The 18,400-nt window shown below is 49.1% G+C and overlaps 2 protein-coding genes across 2 annotated transcripts; both read left to right on the top strand.

Annotated features, from left to right (window-relative positions):
- Positions 1-501: 501 nt before the first annotated feature.
- On the top strand, positions 502-1,290 carry LOC121168313 (protein S100-A15A). Its single transcript, XM_040998275.1, has 2 exons — positions 502-651; positions 1,114-1,290. The coding sequence occupies exons 1-2, from the start codon at positions 502-504 to the stop codon at positions 1,288-1,290; spliced, it is 327 nt and encodes a 108-aa protein (XP_040854209.1).
- A 5,945-nt stretch (positions 1,291-7,235) lies between these two features.
- Positions 7,236-8,335, top strand: S100A8 (S100 calcium binding protein A8). The gene is made up of 3 exons (XM_040998928.1): positions 7,236-7,367; positions 7,866-8,029; positions 8,137-8,335. Exons 2-3 carry the CDS (start codon positions 7,889-7,891, stop codon positions 8,260-8,262), a joined length of 267 nt encoding a protein of 88 aa, XP_040854862.1. The 5' UTR covers positions 7,236-7,367; positions 7,866-7,888; the 3' UTR covers positions 8,263-8,335.
- The last annotated feature ends 10,065 nt before the right edge of the window (positions 8,336-18,400 follow it).

The raw sequence follows: 18,400 nt of genomic DNA, 5'->3' as shown, positions 1-18,400 counted from the left end.
AGGACCCAAGGAGCTGATCCATCACTTGCTGCTTCCCAGAATGTATGTTAGCAGGACATTGGAATCAGAGGTGGAGCTGGGACTCAAACCCAGGGACTCTGACATGGGATGAGAGTATCTGAACGCTGGCCCAAACACCCACCTGGAGTCTTCACTTTCTCCTCCCTGTTGACTTCAGTCCATTCCTTACCCAAGGAGGAGTGAGGGGGGATGGTGGGCAGATGGACTCAGCTCCTGTGCCCGGAAAGCCCTGCCATTGTGAAGTGACAGAGCCATGACCTGAAGCTCTGTGGCATGAAGACTCTGGGTTAAGTTTGTTAGGGGGTCACGCAGAGCTCAGGGAGGGCCTGGCAGAAGGAGCAGGAGTGCAGAAGTTTCTCAGGGGAGTGTCCTTCCTGCTGTGGCATATCCCAGATGAGGCATTATTTCTTCTCCCAGATTCTCCATCCCTGTACCCCCAGATTTGCCCCCCACCCCACCCCAGGCTGGGACCCAGTTGCCATGCCGGACACCCCCGTGGAGGAATCCCTCTTCCAGATCATCCACTGCTACCACCAGTATGCAGCTCGGGAGGGCGACGTGGAGACCTTGTCCCTAGAGGAGCTGAAGGCCCTGCTCATGGACAACGTGCCCCGCTTCATGGAGGCCTTGGTGCGCAGGGTCTGGGCTGCAGTGGGGACCAAGAGGGTCAGGGCTCCGGATGGAGGCTGGGGTTGGGGTTGGACATGAGTGTGAGGGTGTTGGGTAGAGGAGCTGGGGCTGTGGGGCTCTCTGGTGGAGGCAAGGAGAGGGCAAAAAATGGAAACAGGTGTAGGAAGCAGAACCTGTCCCAGCCCAGGTGTATTTCCTGCCCTCTCTTTCTCCTAAAACTCCCTCCCTGGTGCCTTGGAATCCCACACCTGCCTGTTCTTCTGTCCTCCCCGCCTCCTGGCCCCTCCCACCCGAGATGTACTCACATACCTCAACCTGCCCATACAGTGTCTGGTGTCTTAGAGGTGGACTATATGCCTGAGCTGCGGTTTCCTGCACGGTCCTTCCAAATAGGGCTGTGCTGGAGACCCTGTCGATGGACTGCCTGCCTGGCCTGTGACTGACACTCTGCCCCTTTTGCAGGGCCGGAAGGAGCCCTACTACATCGCGGAGTTGTTCCGGGCTGCAGACAAGAACAAAGACAACCAGATCTGCTTTGAGGAGTTCCTGTATGTCTTGGGCAAGCTGGTGAAGGACTACCACCTGCAGTACCACCGGCAGCTGTGCGCCCACTACTGTGCCCAGCACAACCTCTATTAGAAGGAGGGACGGCAGCTCCTGGACTTGTGGCCAGGGTTCCTTGTGGCCATCATGACCTCCCTCTGGAGTGCATGGGACCTGGAAATAGACAACCCTGCAGTGTGTGTCTTTGCTTGAGTGTGTCTATACATGTACGTGGGAGGGACAGCTTTGGGAAAGAAAATAATGCAATTTCATAAATATTTCTGGGTAGCAAGCAGCTCATGGTTTTGGGTAACGCCTAAGAACTCAGACAGGGAAGGTTTGGTCTCCCAACCCGGGGAAACTATTTTGGATGGGAAGTCCCTGACGGCAGGATACAGTCCTTGGTTCCAGAAATGGGAGACACAGTCCCTGCCTTAGGTCTTCAGTCTAGGAAGGAGGCCTCCAGTTATGGGGAGGTGACCCTGCAGGAAGCCATGCCTCCCAGTGGTCGCTGCATCCTCACTCATCCTGCACACGTAATAGGCTGGGAGCCACGGCGACAGGGAGGAGCTGGATGTGGGCCTGGGCCCCATTTCCAGAAGTGTCCCTGTTCTGGAGGAGAGTGCATGCAAACCCCAAGATGGGGTGAGCCTGGGCTGGGCAGGTCTGGGCAGGGCTGGCATGGGAAGGGCCTGCATTTCAGCAGTGGGAAGTTTGCTGTCCATGGAAAGAAGAGAATGAAATCAGTTTGATGGATGGGCTGGCACTAGGGTCTAGATGTTTTAGGAATTTTAAAAATGAAATTTTAAATAAACTTTAAAATTTTATTTAAAAAAGAACTTTAAAAGAAATGAACTTTAGAAATTTAAAAATGACATGAGATCCTGCATGGCTGTTCCAGCAGTGTGTGTGTGCATACATGTGTACATATGTTTGTGTGCCCTGCTCTGTTCTCAGGTGCAAATAGGGCTGCACATGAGCCAGAGTAGAGGCTGGAGACCCGCTGGGAGGCCCAGGCTCTGGTAGGGCAGGGGTTGTGAGGATTGTGGTTGCATGCAGAGATGGAGAGGAGGGAACAGACTCAGGAGAGAGGGTGTTGATAGAGGCAGGTCGGGTGCAGCACCAGGCTGGAGCTTCAGGCCTTGAAGACTGGGGGATGATGGTGCTGGTAGCTGGCTGGCTGGTGCTAGGGCGGGGATCCAGCCTGCCAGGGGAGATGGTGTGCTGAGCTCTGAGTCAGAGGCCGAGACAGGGGTCAAGCTGACCATCCAGTTTGGCAGAGATGGACACCTGACAGACACCTGTCCCTGGAAAGAGTGATGAGTGGAACCTGGGAGCTGACCAACCAGGGAGTGCTTGCCGGAGGAGAGAAGGGCTGGGTCTGCTCTTCACTAATAAAGCACGGTGATGGATGCCGATGCCACTCCTGACTCAGAGTGGCTCATGACTCGCCCATCCTGTAGTGCCTGGCCCTCCCTCTCCATCCCTGTGGGAGCCCAGCCACCCGACATGCACCTGTTCTCAGGCACTGCCAGAGCCCACCTTGGCAGGCCGTGTCTTGGGAGCATGGGTGTGGGAACCACTGTCTGATGTTTTGTGTTAGAAATGATGAGCTGTGAAAGAATGACACAATCATGCCCATGGGTCACTGTAGGAAGACACTCCTAGCCTGTTGGAGGAACAAACACAGGGAATTGGGCTCCCTTGCCTGGATCCATGCTTCCGCCACTGGGGCTCCCCAGTCACATCTAGAGGCCCCTCTTTCTCCAGGTCCCTGGGGAGGAGCATTCCTGTAGGTCTCCCCCGGGGAATGTTGGGATGCACAGGCCCCTGAGGACGGATCTGAGGAGCCCAGGCTGATTCCTCCTTGTCTTGCTCCTGCTCCTTCTTGGGGATTTCTTCACCAGTCTTGCTACCCTGCCCTCATTTCCTCAGCCTTGGGGATGGGTCAGCTCACCTCTGTTGGGACACACAGTCCTTTCCTGTAAGCTTGCCTATGTCCTGTTCCCCCTCGTGTTGCCCAATGTCTGTCAGGCTGATTGCTACCTTTGCTCTGATGTGCTTCTCCATATGCTGGAGCCCCCAAGGCTCTGTCCACGCGGGGGCTCTTGAGGGTGATGTTTCCTGGTCTCACGTGATACTGGAAGGAAGATATCACTCATGATGCCCCATGGGTCTTCCTTGCTGGAGAAGGCCCTGGGATGACTCCCCATGCCTCAGTCTCCCTACATGTCATACAGGGATAATTGTACCTGTGGTCATTGTTTTGCAAGGTGCTGGGAGTATCGGAGTAGTCAGTGGCTGCACAGACACTCCCAAAATGTGATGCATTGCTTTGGGGTCAGGTGCTGCTACAGTGGGCAGTGTCTGCTGAATGAGAGATGAAGGAAGGGCTGGGAGTCGGATTAAAACCTGTCCTGTTTCAGAAACAATTCCATTTTCATGACTAGAGGATGATTCACTTCTTGTCAAGGAAGTTAGACTGCATTTGATTGATGAGTTTTTGCCCTGCCTCCTTAAAAAATGACTTCATGTGCCTGGAAGTGTCCAAGGGAATTCCTGAACTAGATGAGGAAAAGGCTGAAAGTTCAAGTTTGCATTCATTTATTCACTCAGAAGATACTAATTGAGCACCTATTAGGTGCCAGGCCCTAGGGTGTGAATATAATCCCATATTTTCTTTTCTAAAGAGGCTCTTTTGAAGTACAGGCGATAAAAAGATACATCACAATACAAATGGTATTCAAACACTCTTGGGAAATGCCCTTTACGGAAAGCTGCATAGATTTCAAAATTATTGTCCATCAAAAATGATTCACACAAACATAACCACCTGTCCAAAAAAGATTTGGTTGGAGGCTCTAAGAAGTGCAATGCATCAGTTTGGGGTCTGGAATGTGGCCTAGTGGCTAACGTCCTTGCTTTGCATACACTGGGACTCTGTATGGGTGCTCAATCATGTCCTGGTTGCTCCACTTCCTATCCAGCTCCCTGATTGTGGCCTGGGAAAGCAGTAAAGAATTACCCTAGGAGGCCCGGCGCAGTGGCGCAGTGGTTAAGGTCCTCGCCTTGCACGCCCGGGATCCCATATGGGCGCCGGTTCTATCCCGGCGGCCCCGCTTCCCATCCAGCTCCCTGCCTGTGGCCTGGGAAAGCAGTCGAGGACGGCCCAAAGCTTTGGGACCCTGCACCCGCGTGGGAGACCCGGAAGAGGCTCCTGGCTCTGGACCGGCATAGTATCAGCCGTTGCGCTCACTTGGGGAATCATCGGACGGAAGATCTTCCTCTCTGCCTCTCCTCTCTGTATATCCGCCTTTCCAATAAAAAAAATAATAAAAATAAATCTTAAAAAAAAAAAAAAAAGAATTACCCTAGGCCCCGGACCCTGCACTCAGGTGAGAAACCTGGAAGAAGCTCTTGGCTCCTGGCTTCAGATCTGTTCAGCTCCAGCTTTTTTGGCTGCTTGGGGAGTGAACCAGTGGATAGAATATCTTTCTCTCTGTAATCTTTATTTACTTTTATTACAAAGTCAGATATACAGAGAGGAGGAGAGACAGAGAGGAAGATCTTCCATCCAATGATTTACTCCCCACGTGAGCGTGACGGCCGGTGCTGTGCCGATCCACAGCCAGGAGCCAGGAACTTCTTCCAGGTCTCTCACATGGGTGCAGGGTCCCAAAGCTTTGGGCCGTCCTCCACTGCTTTCCTGGGCCACAAGCAGGGAGCTGGGAGGGAAGTGGAGCTGTTGGGATTAGAACCGGCGCCCATATGGGATCCCGGTGTGTTCAAGGTGAGGACTTTAGGTACTAAGCCACACCACTGGGCCCTTTCTCTGTTATCTCCTCTCTGTAATTCTTACTTTCCAATAAAAGAAAAAAATTGAAAATATTTTAAGAAGACATTAGTTTGGAAAGAGCCCCTATCAGAGTAGCATGAATTCTGCTAAACATGAATCAAGCAAGAATAAACATTCCATCTTTATGGTGACATTGGGTGGAAGCAGGGTTAAACCACTGATGCATTGTGGTTGGTGCTGTGGGTTAAGCCCCTGTCTATGATGCTGGCATCCTACCTGGGTACCAGGCTGAGTCCTGGATGCTTCACTCCCTGCGAGTGTGTCTGGAAAAGCAGTGGAGGACACCATGCAGGAGACTCGGGTGAAGATGGAAGAGCTCTCTCTCTCTCTGTAAAAATCCGCTTCTCAAATAAGCAAATCCTGTAACAAAACACTGATGCTTTATGAAAATCTGTGCGGACAAAGCCCCAGAGAAATTATCAGCTTACAAAGAGGTAACTCATTATGATGGGGGAGATGGGCTGAAGTTGAAGATGAGTTCTCAGTGGTAGACCATCCAACTCAATGTGCAAGGAAAGCAGTTCATCGTGTACACACCCCAGGTGAGGCAGACTCACGATCACAAGCAGTAACACCAATCAACACTATCAACACTTCGGTGGGCTCAGCTTAGAAATTCAAGCGGGAGTGAAGTTTTTGCTCATGGGTGCCCAGTGTGTTGTGTCCGGATCAGCTGCAGAAAACAGCAAAGCTCGCAGATGGGAATTTTAGACAAGTGTGAGCGGAGCAAGCTTTATTAGAGATATGAAAGACAGAAGCTTTCTGTTGTGGCATCAGGAAGGGGGGCTCCAAGGGAGGAAAGACCCCAAAGCACTCCTTTGAAGAACTGCCTGGTTTGAATCCCAACTTTACTTCTGATCCTGCTTCCTACTAACGAGCCTGAGAAGGCAGCAGATAGCCGCTCAGCTGCTTGAGTGTCTGTCACCCACATGGAAGACCCCGATGGCGTTCCTAGTTCCCAGCATTAGGCTGGCCCAGCACCGCCTGTTGTGGCCATTTGGAGGCATGAACTGGTGAATGGGAGATCCCCCTTTAATGTGTCAGGCAGGAGTGAGTTGAGATACGTATCTGCCGAAAGCATGAAGAAAGGCAGGAAGAGGGAACTGCTCGGAGGAGTCATGTTCTTGTAAGGTCATGCTCCAGGTCCGAATGTTCTTGGATCCTATCTGGATCCAACACATCCATATTGGGAAACTCTGGGCAAATTGTTTCTAGAACATTCTTTGTCTTCGTGTCCTTGTCTGTTGACAGGACAAGTTCTATTCCTTGCCTTCCTCCTATTTTGAGGCTGTCATGAGATAAGAATGGTATGAGGTCCTTTGTAATGGGAGAAATCAGTTACAGTGTCAGAAATCAGTGAGTCTGAGTGGGATTTTGTTCATGGTGGGGAGATGGTTTTGTCCCCCTGAGGCCCTGGGGAATGGGCCTCCTCCTCCTTCTCTCTCTCTCTCCCCCTCTAGTGTAGGAAGCACATTTGGTTTCTCCAAAGAACTCCCACCACCACCCCAGACTCAGTCGCCCTCTGCAGCTCTCACTCCTTGGGTCTAAGGTACCACGTTCATCCCGAGAGATCTGAGGGGCACCTGCAGGTCACACAGAGCCTCCATGCCCTATGCAGGGCAGAGGAACCCACCAGCCTCATCTCCTGGGGCACAGGGCACCCTCCACTCCTCAGAGCAGGTCAGCTGTGAAGGAGTGTGGGCAGCGAGATGGGAACTGACTTAGCCCTTGGCACCATGGTCCCCACCAAGGTCCACCCTCCACCCAAACCACATCAGAAACACCCCAGCTTTTCCTGCTGCATCCGCACCACTGGGACAGGTATCCTAACCTGTCTGAGTTCTTTGGGGCCTTTGGCGGATCTGAAGGTCATGGCGGAGGGTTCTTATGTGCCTCCACTCAAAGTGATACCCTCAATTTCCATTGCAGAGATGGCCAGATGGGCCAGTAAAGCACAGGCCAAGCAAGAGCAGCAATGGAGGGATCTTAGGAGTGGGAACCTGGCAACACCAGGGAGGGGAGGCCATGAGCCCAGAAAAGGAGTATTCAGCTTGGCTTCCTCCGGGTTCCTGCCCCAGGTACTACTGCCCCGCAAAGCCTTCCTCCTTGCACTCCACTTCCCCATCAGAAATTTACATTCTGTGCAGTGATTGCCAAATTCACCTAGTTAGGAAACCAGAGGCTGTAGCAACACTGGAAGGGAGAACTGTGCCTGAGTGGCCTGAGGCTGTGGGCAACCAACCAAGCCGCAACGCTATAAAAAGGAGCTGACACTCAGCCCCACATGCTTTTCATCAACTCTGTTTTGGGATACCTGGTAAGCAGAGCTGATGGAGTCTGGGCCACACTTTGGGCTTCCTGAGGGGAGGTTTGGGGGGATTGAGCAGCCTTCTCAGAAAGAGAGAGAGAGAGAAGAGAGAAGAGAGAGAAAGCTCAAGGAGTCTGGAGCCAAGGTCCAGTGCTCCTGGCAGAGGAGAAAGAAAAGGATAGTGAAGACATGGAATTTTCTGGCACTTTCCAGAAGGTGAGGGCACCTTGTTTCTGAAGCTGGGCCCCTCTTGGGCAGAGGGTGGGGTTGTAGGGAGAGCTGTGTGTGCCTGTGTGGTCACAACTGCCTCCCTCACCTGTAGCTGTGCCTTCCTTCTGTATTCCTTGGAGCCACAGCCTCTGTGGGTTTAGTTATTTGGATAGTACAGTCTAGAACAAAGGCATTTCCTGGGCTCTGGACCCTCTGGGTGTCTTTCTAGTCTTCGTTGTACATGGATAGGTGCTCCACTTCCAGCCCGAACTCCTCACGTGGCTCTCTTTCTCTCAGGTGGGGAAAAATCCTTGGGCACCATGCCGACAGATCTGGAAAATTCCTTGAACTCAATCATTTCTGTCTACCACAAGTACTCCCTGGAGAAAGGGAATTACCATGCCCTCTATAGGGATGATCTGAAGAAGCTCTTAGCTACTGAGTGTCCTCAGTACACGAAGGTAAGGAGGGGCCGGGTATGGGTGGACTTCCTGCCTGCCTACGATGCTGCCCTGTCCACAGCCAGTCGCTGCCTGTCTCTAAGATCCTTCTTTCTCCATCTTGACAGAAAAAGGATGCTGACACTTGGTTCAGAGAGTTGGATGTCAACAGTGACAACGCCATCAACTTCCAGGAGTTCCTCATATTGATCGTGAAGATAGGCGTGATAGCCCATGAGGATAGCCACAAGTAGTAGCAGAAGCTGCTGGGCCCGGGGTGGGCCCGGGGACTTGTACCTGTGGGACAATAAAGTGATTGATACCTCAGATGTCTCCTAGTCCTTTGCTTTCCTCTAGGGTGCAGAGGGGAGGTTGAGAAACGTGAAGGAAGAAAGAGACACCGGGGTTTGTTTCCAGCCAGCTCTTACAAGCTTTCCGTGTGTCACTGCTCACCTGTCCCCCTCCCTGGGCTCATCCCACTCCATACATGCATCCCTTCCCGGTCTGTGATCCAGAGCCACATGTTCTAGGACTTAAGGATTCTGAAATAAACAAAGAAATCCGTCTCTCACTAGAGCTGACTATTATAGTAGATGCTCACAGATGACTGATTTGGGAACAGGATAGTGTAAGGAGAGGTAGTCACGTTTCCAAGTCACATTTTAGTTTCTAGCTAATTATCTTAGATGTGGCTCTTGGGAAGGTAGGAAGATAGGATGTATGTGTGTGTAGACAGAGAGAGAGGAGAGAGGTGAGGGCGTCTGTATAGTAGCACAGTAAATGGTGATGCTTTGAGCTTAGAGTTCCTCAGTCAGTAACTCAGCATGGCCCATGTTCCCAGGTCCATAGTTTGTTTTCAGGGATTTTGAAAGCTTTGCCTTCCACTCCCAGCCCAACTTCTCAATTCGAATACATAATAAAGCACTGCAAATAAGCCCCTGCATGAACAAAACTCAATTCAAAGAATAGGCTTCTTAAATGCTCCCCTGTGGGATCCTACGCTCTGATGAGGTGTGAATTCTCTGCAATAGATTGAAATTGTTGCATCCTGGGTGTTTCCCAAGGGCCTGGTGGACTAGGAGGGCCAGAAAATGAACAGGCCCCCTCTCCCACTGCAATAGTAGCACCCCGCCCCCATGTGCGCAACCATGTGTGCATGCACACACACATAAATACATTGGTTTCCCTTCTGCATCTTGGGAAATTTTCTGGTGTTTCAATGTAGGTGCTGGGGCAATGGCTTTAGTGATGGGGAAAGGGGTAGGTAGTTGTCACCAGAATCATGATACCAGGGTTCTTCACATGGCCTGTTTGGCCATCTCTGCAATGGAAATTGAGGGTATCACTTTGAGTGGAGGCACATAAGAACCCTCCGCCATGACCTTCAGATCCGCCAAAGGCCCCAAAGAACTCAGACAGGTTAGGATACCTGTCCCAGTGGTGCGGTTGCAGCAGGAAAAGCTGGGGTGTTTCTGATGTGGTTTGGGTGGAGGGTGGACCCTTGGTGGGGACAATGGTGCCAAGGGGTAAGTCAGTTCCCATCTCGCTGCCCACACTCCTTCACAGCTGACCTGCTCTGAGGAGTGGAGGGTGCCCTGTGCCCCAGGAGATGAGGCTGGCGGGTTCCTCTGCCCTGCATAAGGCATGGAGGCTCTGTGTGACCTGCAGGTGCCCCTCAGATCTCTCGGGATGAACGTGGTACCTCAGACCCAAGGAGTGAGAGCTGCAGAGGGTGACTGAGTCTGGGGTGGTGGTGGGAGTTCTTTGGAGAAACCAAATGTGCTTCCTACACTAGAGGGGGAGAGAGAGAGAAGGAGGAGGAGGCCCATTCCCCAGGGCCTCAGGGGGCAGAGTTGATCACCACCACAACCACTGCCATCGCCACCACCACCACCACCACCATCACCACCACCACCACCACCACCACCAGTGTGCATAACTAAGAGATAGAATCAGGGGTGCTCTCTCCTCTGCATTCCTGTGTTATCATTTCTCCCACTGAGCCCCTTGAATGTTGAGTGAAGTATAGATTCTGACTTTGTGTACCTCTACCATAAACAAAATGCCACTCAGACTCATTGGCTTCCAACAAGGTGGATTATGTTTGTGTGTTTGTGGGGGGGCGGGGGTAAAGGAACTACATCAATCCTTAGTCACAAATACTTTTCTTTAAAAATATATTTGTTTTTGTTTAAATGGCAGATTTTATACAGACAGAAAGAATGAGAGAGATCTTCTATCTGCTGGTTTACTCCCCAAATAGCTATAGCAACCTGAGTTAGGCTGATCCGAAGCTGGGAGCCAGGAGCTTCCCCTGGGTCTCCCAGGTGGTTTCAGAGGTCTAAGACTCTAGGCCATCCTCTGCTGCTTTCCTGGGCCATCAGCAAAGAGCTGGCTCAGCAGTGGAGCAGCTGGAACATGAGCCAGTGCCCATATAGGATGCCAGTGCTTGCAGGTGCCTACTATGCTACCATGCCAGTCCCCACAAGTGCTTTGATTACCAGTGTTTTTATTTTTACCTAACATTGGTGAAAATGGCTGGGAGCCAGCCAAGAGTTCATATGCGGGAACTGCCACGTAATAGGAGGCTGAGCGACAGATGGTGGAGATGACTTCCTGCTGGGCTAGCTAGGGGAAAAGCAGGATTCAACTGCTTCCTCCTCAGCATGGCTACAGGGCGTCTGCCACACCGGCTCCTGCCCATGTCATAGCATGAGGCACCCCTCCTTCGCCTTGCAGGCATGGGAACCGCACAGCTCTGACACATGTCACAGTGATCTTGTTATAATTTCCTCTAACAATACTAGTGTGAACAGTAGGTCTAAATGTGGGCTGGGCTAAAAGAGGGGGAGAGATTTCAGGGCTCATAAAGTCAGATTCCATGCTTTACTGAACATTCAAGGGGCTCAATGGGAGAAATGATAACCAGGGAATACACAGAAGGAGAGAACGCCCCTGATTCTGTCTCTCAGTTATGTACACTGGTGGTGGTGGTGCGATGGGTGATGTTGGAGGTGCTGATGTGTGTGTGTGTATGAGAGAGAGAGGAAGAGACAGAGAGAGAGAGAGAGAGAGAGAGAGAGAGAGAGAGAGAACATGGGAGTGCTGATGTGTGTGTGTGTATGAGAGAGAGAGGAAGAGACAGAGAGAGAGAGAGAGAGAGAGAGAGAGAGAGAGAGAGAGAGAACATGGGAGTGCTGTTGGGGGTGGGATAACCTCTGATTTCCCTTGCAAATACATCATTGGTCTTGCTCTCACCTGGAGGGAGACTGACTGCTATTACTTCTGTTTGCCTCTAGTTGAGAGTGTGGTGAGTCTGCTTTCTCTGGCCCACCGGAGATGTCATGGGGAATGCGGCCCCACCAGCCTTTTGAGTTTCACCCTAGTGAGGGAGTACTGGCTGCTAAGAATTGGATCAACACGACATGATCAGCAGTGTATGCTGGAGCTCTCAGCTAGGCAGGGAAGGTGGCCCAGCTGGCTTTGGTGGCCTAGAGAAAGAGAAAGAGGTGAGGGAGACAGTCCTGGGAAGCTTCCTGGAGGAGGTAGCTTTTAAAATCGTTTACGAGCAGGACTGTGCCCATTACAGGAATCACTAGGCACAGTCAGACAGGGCTTGTGGCCCAAAGCAAGGTGATTCCGTTTCCTATTTCTCCAGCCATAGAAGAATAAGGCAGTGGAAAGTTGAGAAAGAAGTAGTTTAACAGGAAACCCTGTGCAATGTTTGAGGCCACAAAGAAGACCCTGGCTCAGAAACTGAGGCAGATCTGGCCACTGAGCTTTGCAAGTCTCCTAAGGGTGACCTATCTGAAAGCTTGCTTCTCTACCCCAAGCTCCATGTTTCCGCTGAATCACTAGCGCTTGTGATGAAAGCCCTGAGAGGCATGGAGAAGACCAGGAGCTGGGCTGTTGGTTTCTGCCAGCTACATGAAGAAGCTGTTGTGATGAGAAATCTTCCCTGTATACTCCCCACTTAGGAGTAGAGCTATTTGGGTTGGGTCCAGATCCTGGCCCATCTCTTGGCCTCCTGACTGGAGAACTCAGGCTGAATTGAAATGGACTGAAGAGCTACCAACGCTTATAGGGTTCCAGTCCAGTGTCAACATGAAAGAAAAAGATAAAATCATGTCAAGATACACGGGAAGACATGGGAATTCAGACCTAAAAGGAGTATTGGGTAGTAGAGTCCACAAGACAACAGTTTCCGGTGTTCTTTGGGGGTGGAGAGAATAAGATGAACCCATGATTTTGAGAGGTTTGAAGGTGAGTGTGGTGACCTAAGTGGTTATCTGCTTGTGGGGTGTCCTTCAGACCATCTTGGGTCCTGGTGACCATAGTGGCCGCTGCTGAGGGCATTGTTTCTGTTGGCATTTTGGCTTCTGGTGGCACAGAGGGTAGTGGGGCTCCTCAGAGCCAGGAACTACGGCAGGGTGATGTACCCACTTCTGCCTGCATCCTGTGCAGCCTGTTCTGGCTCGAATGCGTTCTCCCAAAGTTTCTGGGTTGAGACGTAATCCCTCTGCCCCCATGGATGGGTTGCCAGCTCTGCTCTCATGAACATGTTACTGTCACCCTTATAGGAGTGCTTTGTTGTAAAAACGAGCTGGCTTTGGTGTGCATGCTCTGTCCCACCCTGTGATGTCTCAAGACAGTCCTCACTGGCAGCCAGACCCATTCTTGGATTTCCCAGCCTTCAGAACCATGACCTAGACAAACCCCCATTCCATATGAATTAGCCAACCTGTGGTTGCAGGTACAAAGAGGAGACAGAGATGCAACCAGCCCCCAATGGGTGAGGTTAACAAAAGAAGTCTTTCATGTTCAAAGGAGAGAAGGACATTATATTATATAACGGAGGACCTGCTGCGGACAGGAACATTACCAACAGCTCTGTCACAATGTGATGGCCCCATTTGACTATCAGAAGGCCTCTGGAGCCTGGAGACTAGCCCTGGGTTATCAGGGGTTCAATGTCAACATTCTACCTGCTGCTCGATGCTGTCACTGTCACTAAAGGAAGGGCAATCCACACTGGAGTTTGGCATGCTGTTGTTGACTTGGCCAACACCTTTTCCTCCAGTTCCTTGTGGGCCAAGAGTCAGGACCAGTTTGTGTCTCACATCTGCAGTGTGTTTCCACTTCTATAGGAATGCTTCAGTTCTCTTGTAGGATGCTGCCAAGGTTTGACCTCCAACAAGCCCCAGTATTTACAAAAGCTTCTGTCAGCCACTGCACCAATGTCTCTACTGATAGTAGAGTCCAACAAAAAATTGGAGGTTATGGCATTGTACTTGGTTGTCAAGGCCCTGACAAGAGCTGAAGTTCAGAGCCCAGCACAGCAGGTGCGATGCCTGGAAGTCACATAAGTGGGAAGACAAAGAAGCATCCCAGTTGCAATCAGGGAGAAGACTGAACTCTGGTAGCCCTTACTAGCCAGAAGGAGGCCCAGTAGCAGGTAGGCTTCTTTGATCTTGGAAACAACATGCATCTACCTGGTACTCCTTAGTTCTCCTTGGTCAAGGTGTCCTGCAGAGCCACTTGACTGTGGTCCTTTGCAACAGGAGGGTTTGGACGTCATTTAATGAACCAGGGCACGAGCACTGACCATGGAATTGCAGGTACCCCAAAACCTCTGGGAGTCCCTGGCAGGTAGGGTTTGGCTATCAGTGGCACTTCCTGCTGTGCCTGTTCAAACACCTCAGGTACAGTAGACACTTAATGGGAGACAGCCAGGCATGGCAGGGAGTGTTGAGGACAAGCAGCAGACTCCTTCCTTGAGTTCTGCAGCAATTTCTTGCCCTGGGTATTGGGATGTTAGAATAGGTCCCTGCACCAGGCAGGCCTGGCCCTCCTGCTTGTGGAGGTGGGCAGGGTTGTCTACTTGGGTCTAGAGAAAGGATTCTGGCTCTGGTCAACGATGTTGTATTGAACTTGTGTCAGCCAAGGTGGCTCATGGATCCAGAAAGAAACCTGTGTCTCCAGATATAACTGACTTTGCTCAGGGGAATAGCTGTGTGTGTAGGGGGGTGGGGGGAGGGATGGGTGCCGCAGGAGAGAACTCTATGAGGCCTTCAAAGTGTCAACCATCTCTTGAGGTGTAGAACTCAGGGCAGGTGCTTATGAAGTCCCTTAACCTCGGTATGACATGGGAGCTTCAACTTGTGTGTATTCTGCCTCCCTGGTCTCATGGAAATGACAAAGTAACCTGGGCACAGTGCTTGCCCTGGTATAGCTGCCCAGCTTTCCATGATTGTCTAGTTTGGAGACATGATGGGAAAGTGGGGGAAAACCTAGAGGAGTTGTTCTTCCCTATATCAGAAGTTCTGGAGCTTGTTTTGAAAATCAATCCTGATCTCAGGGAGCAGCGCTGCACCCCAGCACAACCCAGGGAGAGGAGCCCCCTTCTTGACTCCCAGCCTTGCTTCCCGTGCAGATGAAAAGGCTTTAAGCTGACCTACCCTGTTGAAGCAACAAGCAGACACCCCTATGAGTCCTTGGCATCCCCATCCCTACCCTACTCTACCCTATGAGCAAGTGTGTTGTCCAGATTTCAAGCTCAGCTGGGGTGGGGACTGTATCTACCCAGTGCACAGCTGTTTTTTTTTTTTTTTTGTAAAAGGGTTTATTCATTTGTTTAAGATGTAGTTATTTTTATTGGGAAGACAGATCTTGGGGAGAAAGAGAGCCAGAGAGAAAGATTTTCCTTTCTCTGGTTCATTCAACAAGCAGCCACAATGGTCAGAGCTGAGATGCTCTGAAGCCAGCAGCTTCTTCCGGGTCTCCCACATGAGCACAAGGTCCTAAGGCTTTGGGCCATCCCTCACTGCTTTTCCAGGCTATAAGTATGGAGCTGGATGAAAAGTGGAGCAGCTGTGACACAAACTGGCACCCATATGAGATCTCGGTGCTTGCAAGGTGAGGGTTTAGTCCATTGAGCCACTGCTCCAGGCTCAAGATAGATTTATTTATTTATTTATTTATTTATTTATTTATTTATTTATTTATATAGAGAGGAGAGGTAGAAAGTCTGTCCATCCGCTGATTCACTCCTCAAATGGCTGCAGTGGCTGCAGAAACCTCTTCTGGATTTCCTATGTGGGGGCAAGGGCCCAAAGACTTGACCAACCCTTCATTGCTTTCCCAGGCCATAATCAAGGAGCTGGGGGCATAAGAGGAGCAGCTGGGACGTGAACTAGTGCCTATATGGGATGCTGGGATTTGTAGGCTGAGGATGAACCTGCACTGGCCCCTGATTTTTAATTCATATTATAATTTTTTAATTTTGAAAATAATACTATGTTATTAAAGAAAATCATAATTGTATACATTTATGGAGTATAATGTGATGTTTTGCTATACATCCATTTGAAAATTGGGGCTATTAAATCAAGCTAATAAATATAGTGCTTATTTTTTTGTGGTAAGATATTTAAAATTTATTCTGTTGTGAAATACTTAATATGTTATCATTGACTATCTTCTTAGTGATGTGCAATAAATCTCAAAGTTATTTCTGTCCATCTGAAACATTGTGTCCTTTAGCCAGGAGCTCATCATTTCCTCCCCTTTGCTCCTTCTATCATTTGGCTGTTCTATTAATTCAGCATTATCAGAATCCATATACATGTGAGTTTGTTTATTATTTGTTTTTTTTTTTTTTGTAACTGACTGACATAATATCCTCCAGCTCTATTCACACTGCTAATAGTATCTTCTTCTTTAAGGCTAAATAATATTCTTTGATGAATTCACATTATAATTAAAAGCCAATGGCTCCAGTAAATAAAAAGTTCAACAAATAAAACGTGAAATGATCATAGTCCAGCAGAAAAAGGGGTAAGAACTATAAAAAAAAAAAAAAAACCAAAAGATGTTCACATTCACTCAAATGAGGTAAATTTTAAGAATTGCAAAATCTTCAAATTATAATACTATATAATTCCTATAAATTGGCTTGAGAAACATTTAAGCAAAATTTAGGGTCTCACGGGATGGCTCAACAGCCTTGCATGTACTGGGATTCCACATGGGCACCGGTTTATATCCTGGCTGCCCCACTTCCCATCCAGCTCCCTGCTTATGGCCTGGGAAAGCAGCCAGGGATGGCCAAAAGCCTTGACACCCTGTACCCTTGTAGGAGATCCAGAAGGAGCTCCTGGATTCTGGCACTCCGGCCACCGTGGCTGCTTGGGGAGCCAACCAGCAGACTGGTCTTTCTCTCTGTATCTCTTTCTCTTGTAGATCTGCCTTTTCAATAAAAATCAACAAATCTTTATATATATATATTTATTTATATCTTTATATAGATAGATATAAATCTTGAAAGATAAAGATTTATTTATATATTTATATATAAACTGTTTTGTTAAACTTTGTTTTATATATACAATAAATATATATAACAAAGTTTAACAATATATACAACAAAATTTAACAAAACAGTTTATTTGTACCAAAACTGATGTATACAGTCATTTCTCTCTGTCTTTAAGCAAGATTAGCTCCCGCATATAAGAGAGAACATGGGCTATTTGTCTTCTTGTGGTTTATTTCATTAAGCATAATGTCCTCCAATTCCAACCATTTTGCTGCAAATGATAGCATTTCATTCTTTTTTATACCTGAGTAGTGTTGGTTTGTGTACATACACCACAAATCTTTTATCCACTCATCTGATGTTGAACACCTTGGTTGATTGTGAACAGGTTGCAAACATGGTGGTGTAGGTGTGTTTAATTCTTTGTGTGCAAGTCTTTCCGATGTACCCCTGGTAGTGGGATTGCTGGATCCTGTGTTAAGTCCACTGCTGGTTTTTAAAGAAATCTCCACCCTGCTTTCCCACAGCGGCCGCACTGTGTGAGTATTCCCCGTTCTCCACGTCCTCGCCAGCATCTGCTCCTCGCCTTCCTTCGGAGAAAGGGCGGGGTGACTCTCCTTGTGGCTTTGATTTGCATTTCCCTGATGACTAGCAATGCTGAGCATTCTTTTTCCTGTATTTGTTGATGATTTGTATTTCCTCCTTTGCAGAATTGTCTAGTCATGTCCTTTGCTCATTTCTCAACCTAATTGGTTCTTTTTGTTGTTGAGGCTTTTTTTCTTTTTGAGTCACTTATGTCTTCTGATTATTAATGCTTGCTTGGATAAGTAGCTTGCAAAAGTTTCCCCCCATTCTGTCAGATGTTTCTTTACCATTTGTTTCCTTGTGATTTTTGGAGGCAGACAAATTTAAGTTTGTCAGTAGGAAGTTATCTCGAAACTCGTTTTCTTCACCTGTGAAATGAGAGTACTGCCAGCACCCAACCCACAGACTTGTTCTGAGAAGTCAGTGAGGGTCTGTGCAAGGCAGCCTCTCACACACTGTGGCTCTTCACTTTCTTTTTTTTTTTTTCCCCAAAGATACATTTATTTATATTTGAAAAGAAAATTTTTACAGAGATAGAAAGAGAGCCAGAGAGGTCCTGCATCTACTAATTCATTCCCCAAATGGCTGCACTGGCTGGAGCTGAGCCGATCTGAAGCCAGGAGTTTCTTCTGGGTCTCCCACATGAGTGCGGGGTTCCGAGCAGTTGGGCCATCTTCCATTGCTTTTCCAGGCACATTGTTACAGGGTTGGATCTGAAGTGGAACATGATCAAGGTCCCATATGGGATGCTAGTGTTATAGAAAGTAGCTTCATCTGTGGCACCACAATGCCAGTATCATTACTGATTTTTTAAATTTATTCTGTTTTTAAAATGATTTTAAAAATATTTATTTATTTGTTTATTTTTATTGGAGAAGTCGAGACAGAGGAAAAGATCTTCTGTTTGCTGATTCACTCCCCAAGTGGCTGCAATAGCCGGAGTTGAGCCAATCCGAAGCCAGGAGCCAAGGAACTTCTTCTGGGTCTCCCAAGCAGGTGAAAGCTCCCAAGGTTTTTGGCGATTCTTGGGTGCTTTCCCAGGCCACACGCAGGGAGCTGGATGGGAAGTAGGGCAGCTGGGACACGAACCGACAATCATATGGGATCCCTGCAAGTGCAAGGTGAAGACTTTAGCCACTGGCTACCATGCTGGACATTTTATATAGGGAACTAGAGGGCATGTCTGGATCGGGCCAAGGCACCTGACCACGTGGGAGACCTGGGCTGGGCTAAATAGCATCACTCAGCAAAAGCTGTGGCTGGGACATGTCTGACTGGACTAGTTCACGGCATCCCCCAGAACACGAAAGAACTATATCTGGAGACAGATTCTGTGGGGGACTTATGGACTTGCCTCCGTGGAACTGTAGCACCCACTGCTTTATGTGGAGAGCTGAGCCAGGCTGAACCGTGAAACTCACCTGACACTTGCAGGGGCTGGGGCTGGGAAGGATACAGGCTAGGCGAGGCTGTAGCACCTTTTGGCATGT

The sequence above is a fragment of the Ochotona curzoniae genome, unplaced genomic scaffold (assembly GCF_017591425.1).
Source record: "Ochotona curzoniae isolate NIBS_2020 unplaced genomic scaffold, NIBS_Ocur_1.0 scaffold_1037, whole genome shotgun sequence".
Taxonomy (NCBI): Eukaryota; Metazoa; Chordata; class Mammalia; order Lagomorpha; family Ochotonidae; genus Ochotona; species Ochotona curzoniae.
Note: the sequence above shows the minus strand (reverse complement) of the source record. Positions and strands in the feature narration are given on the sequence as shown.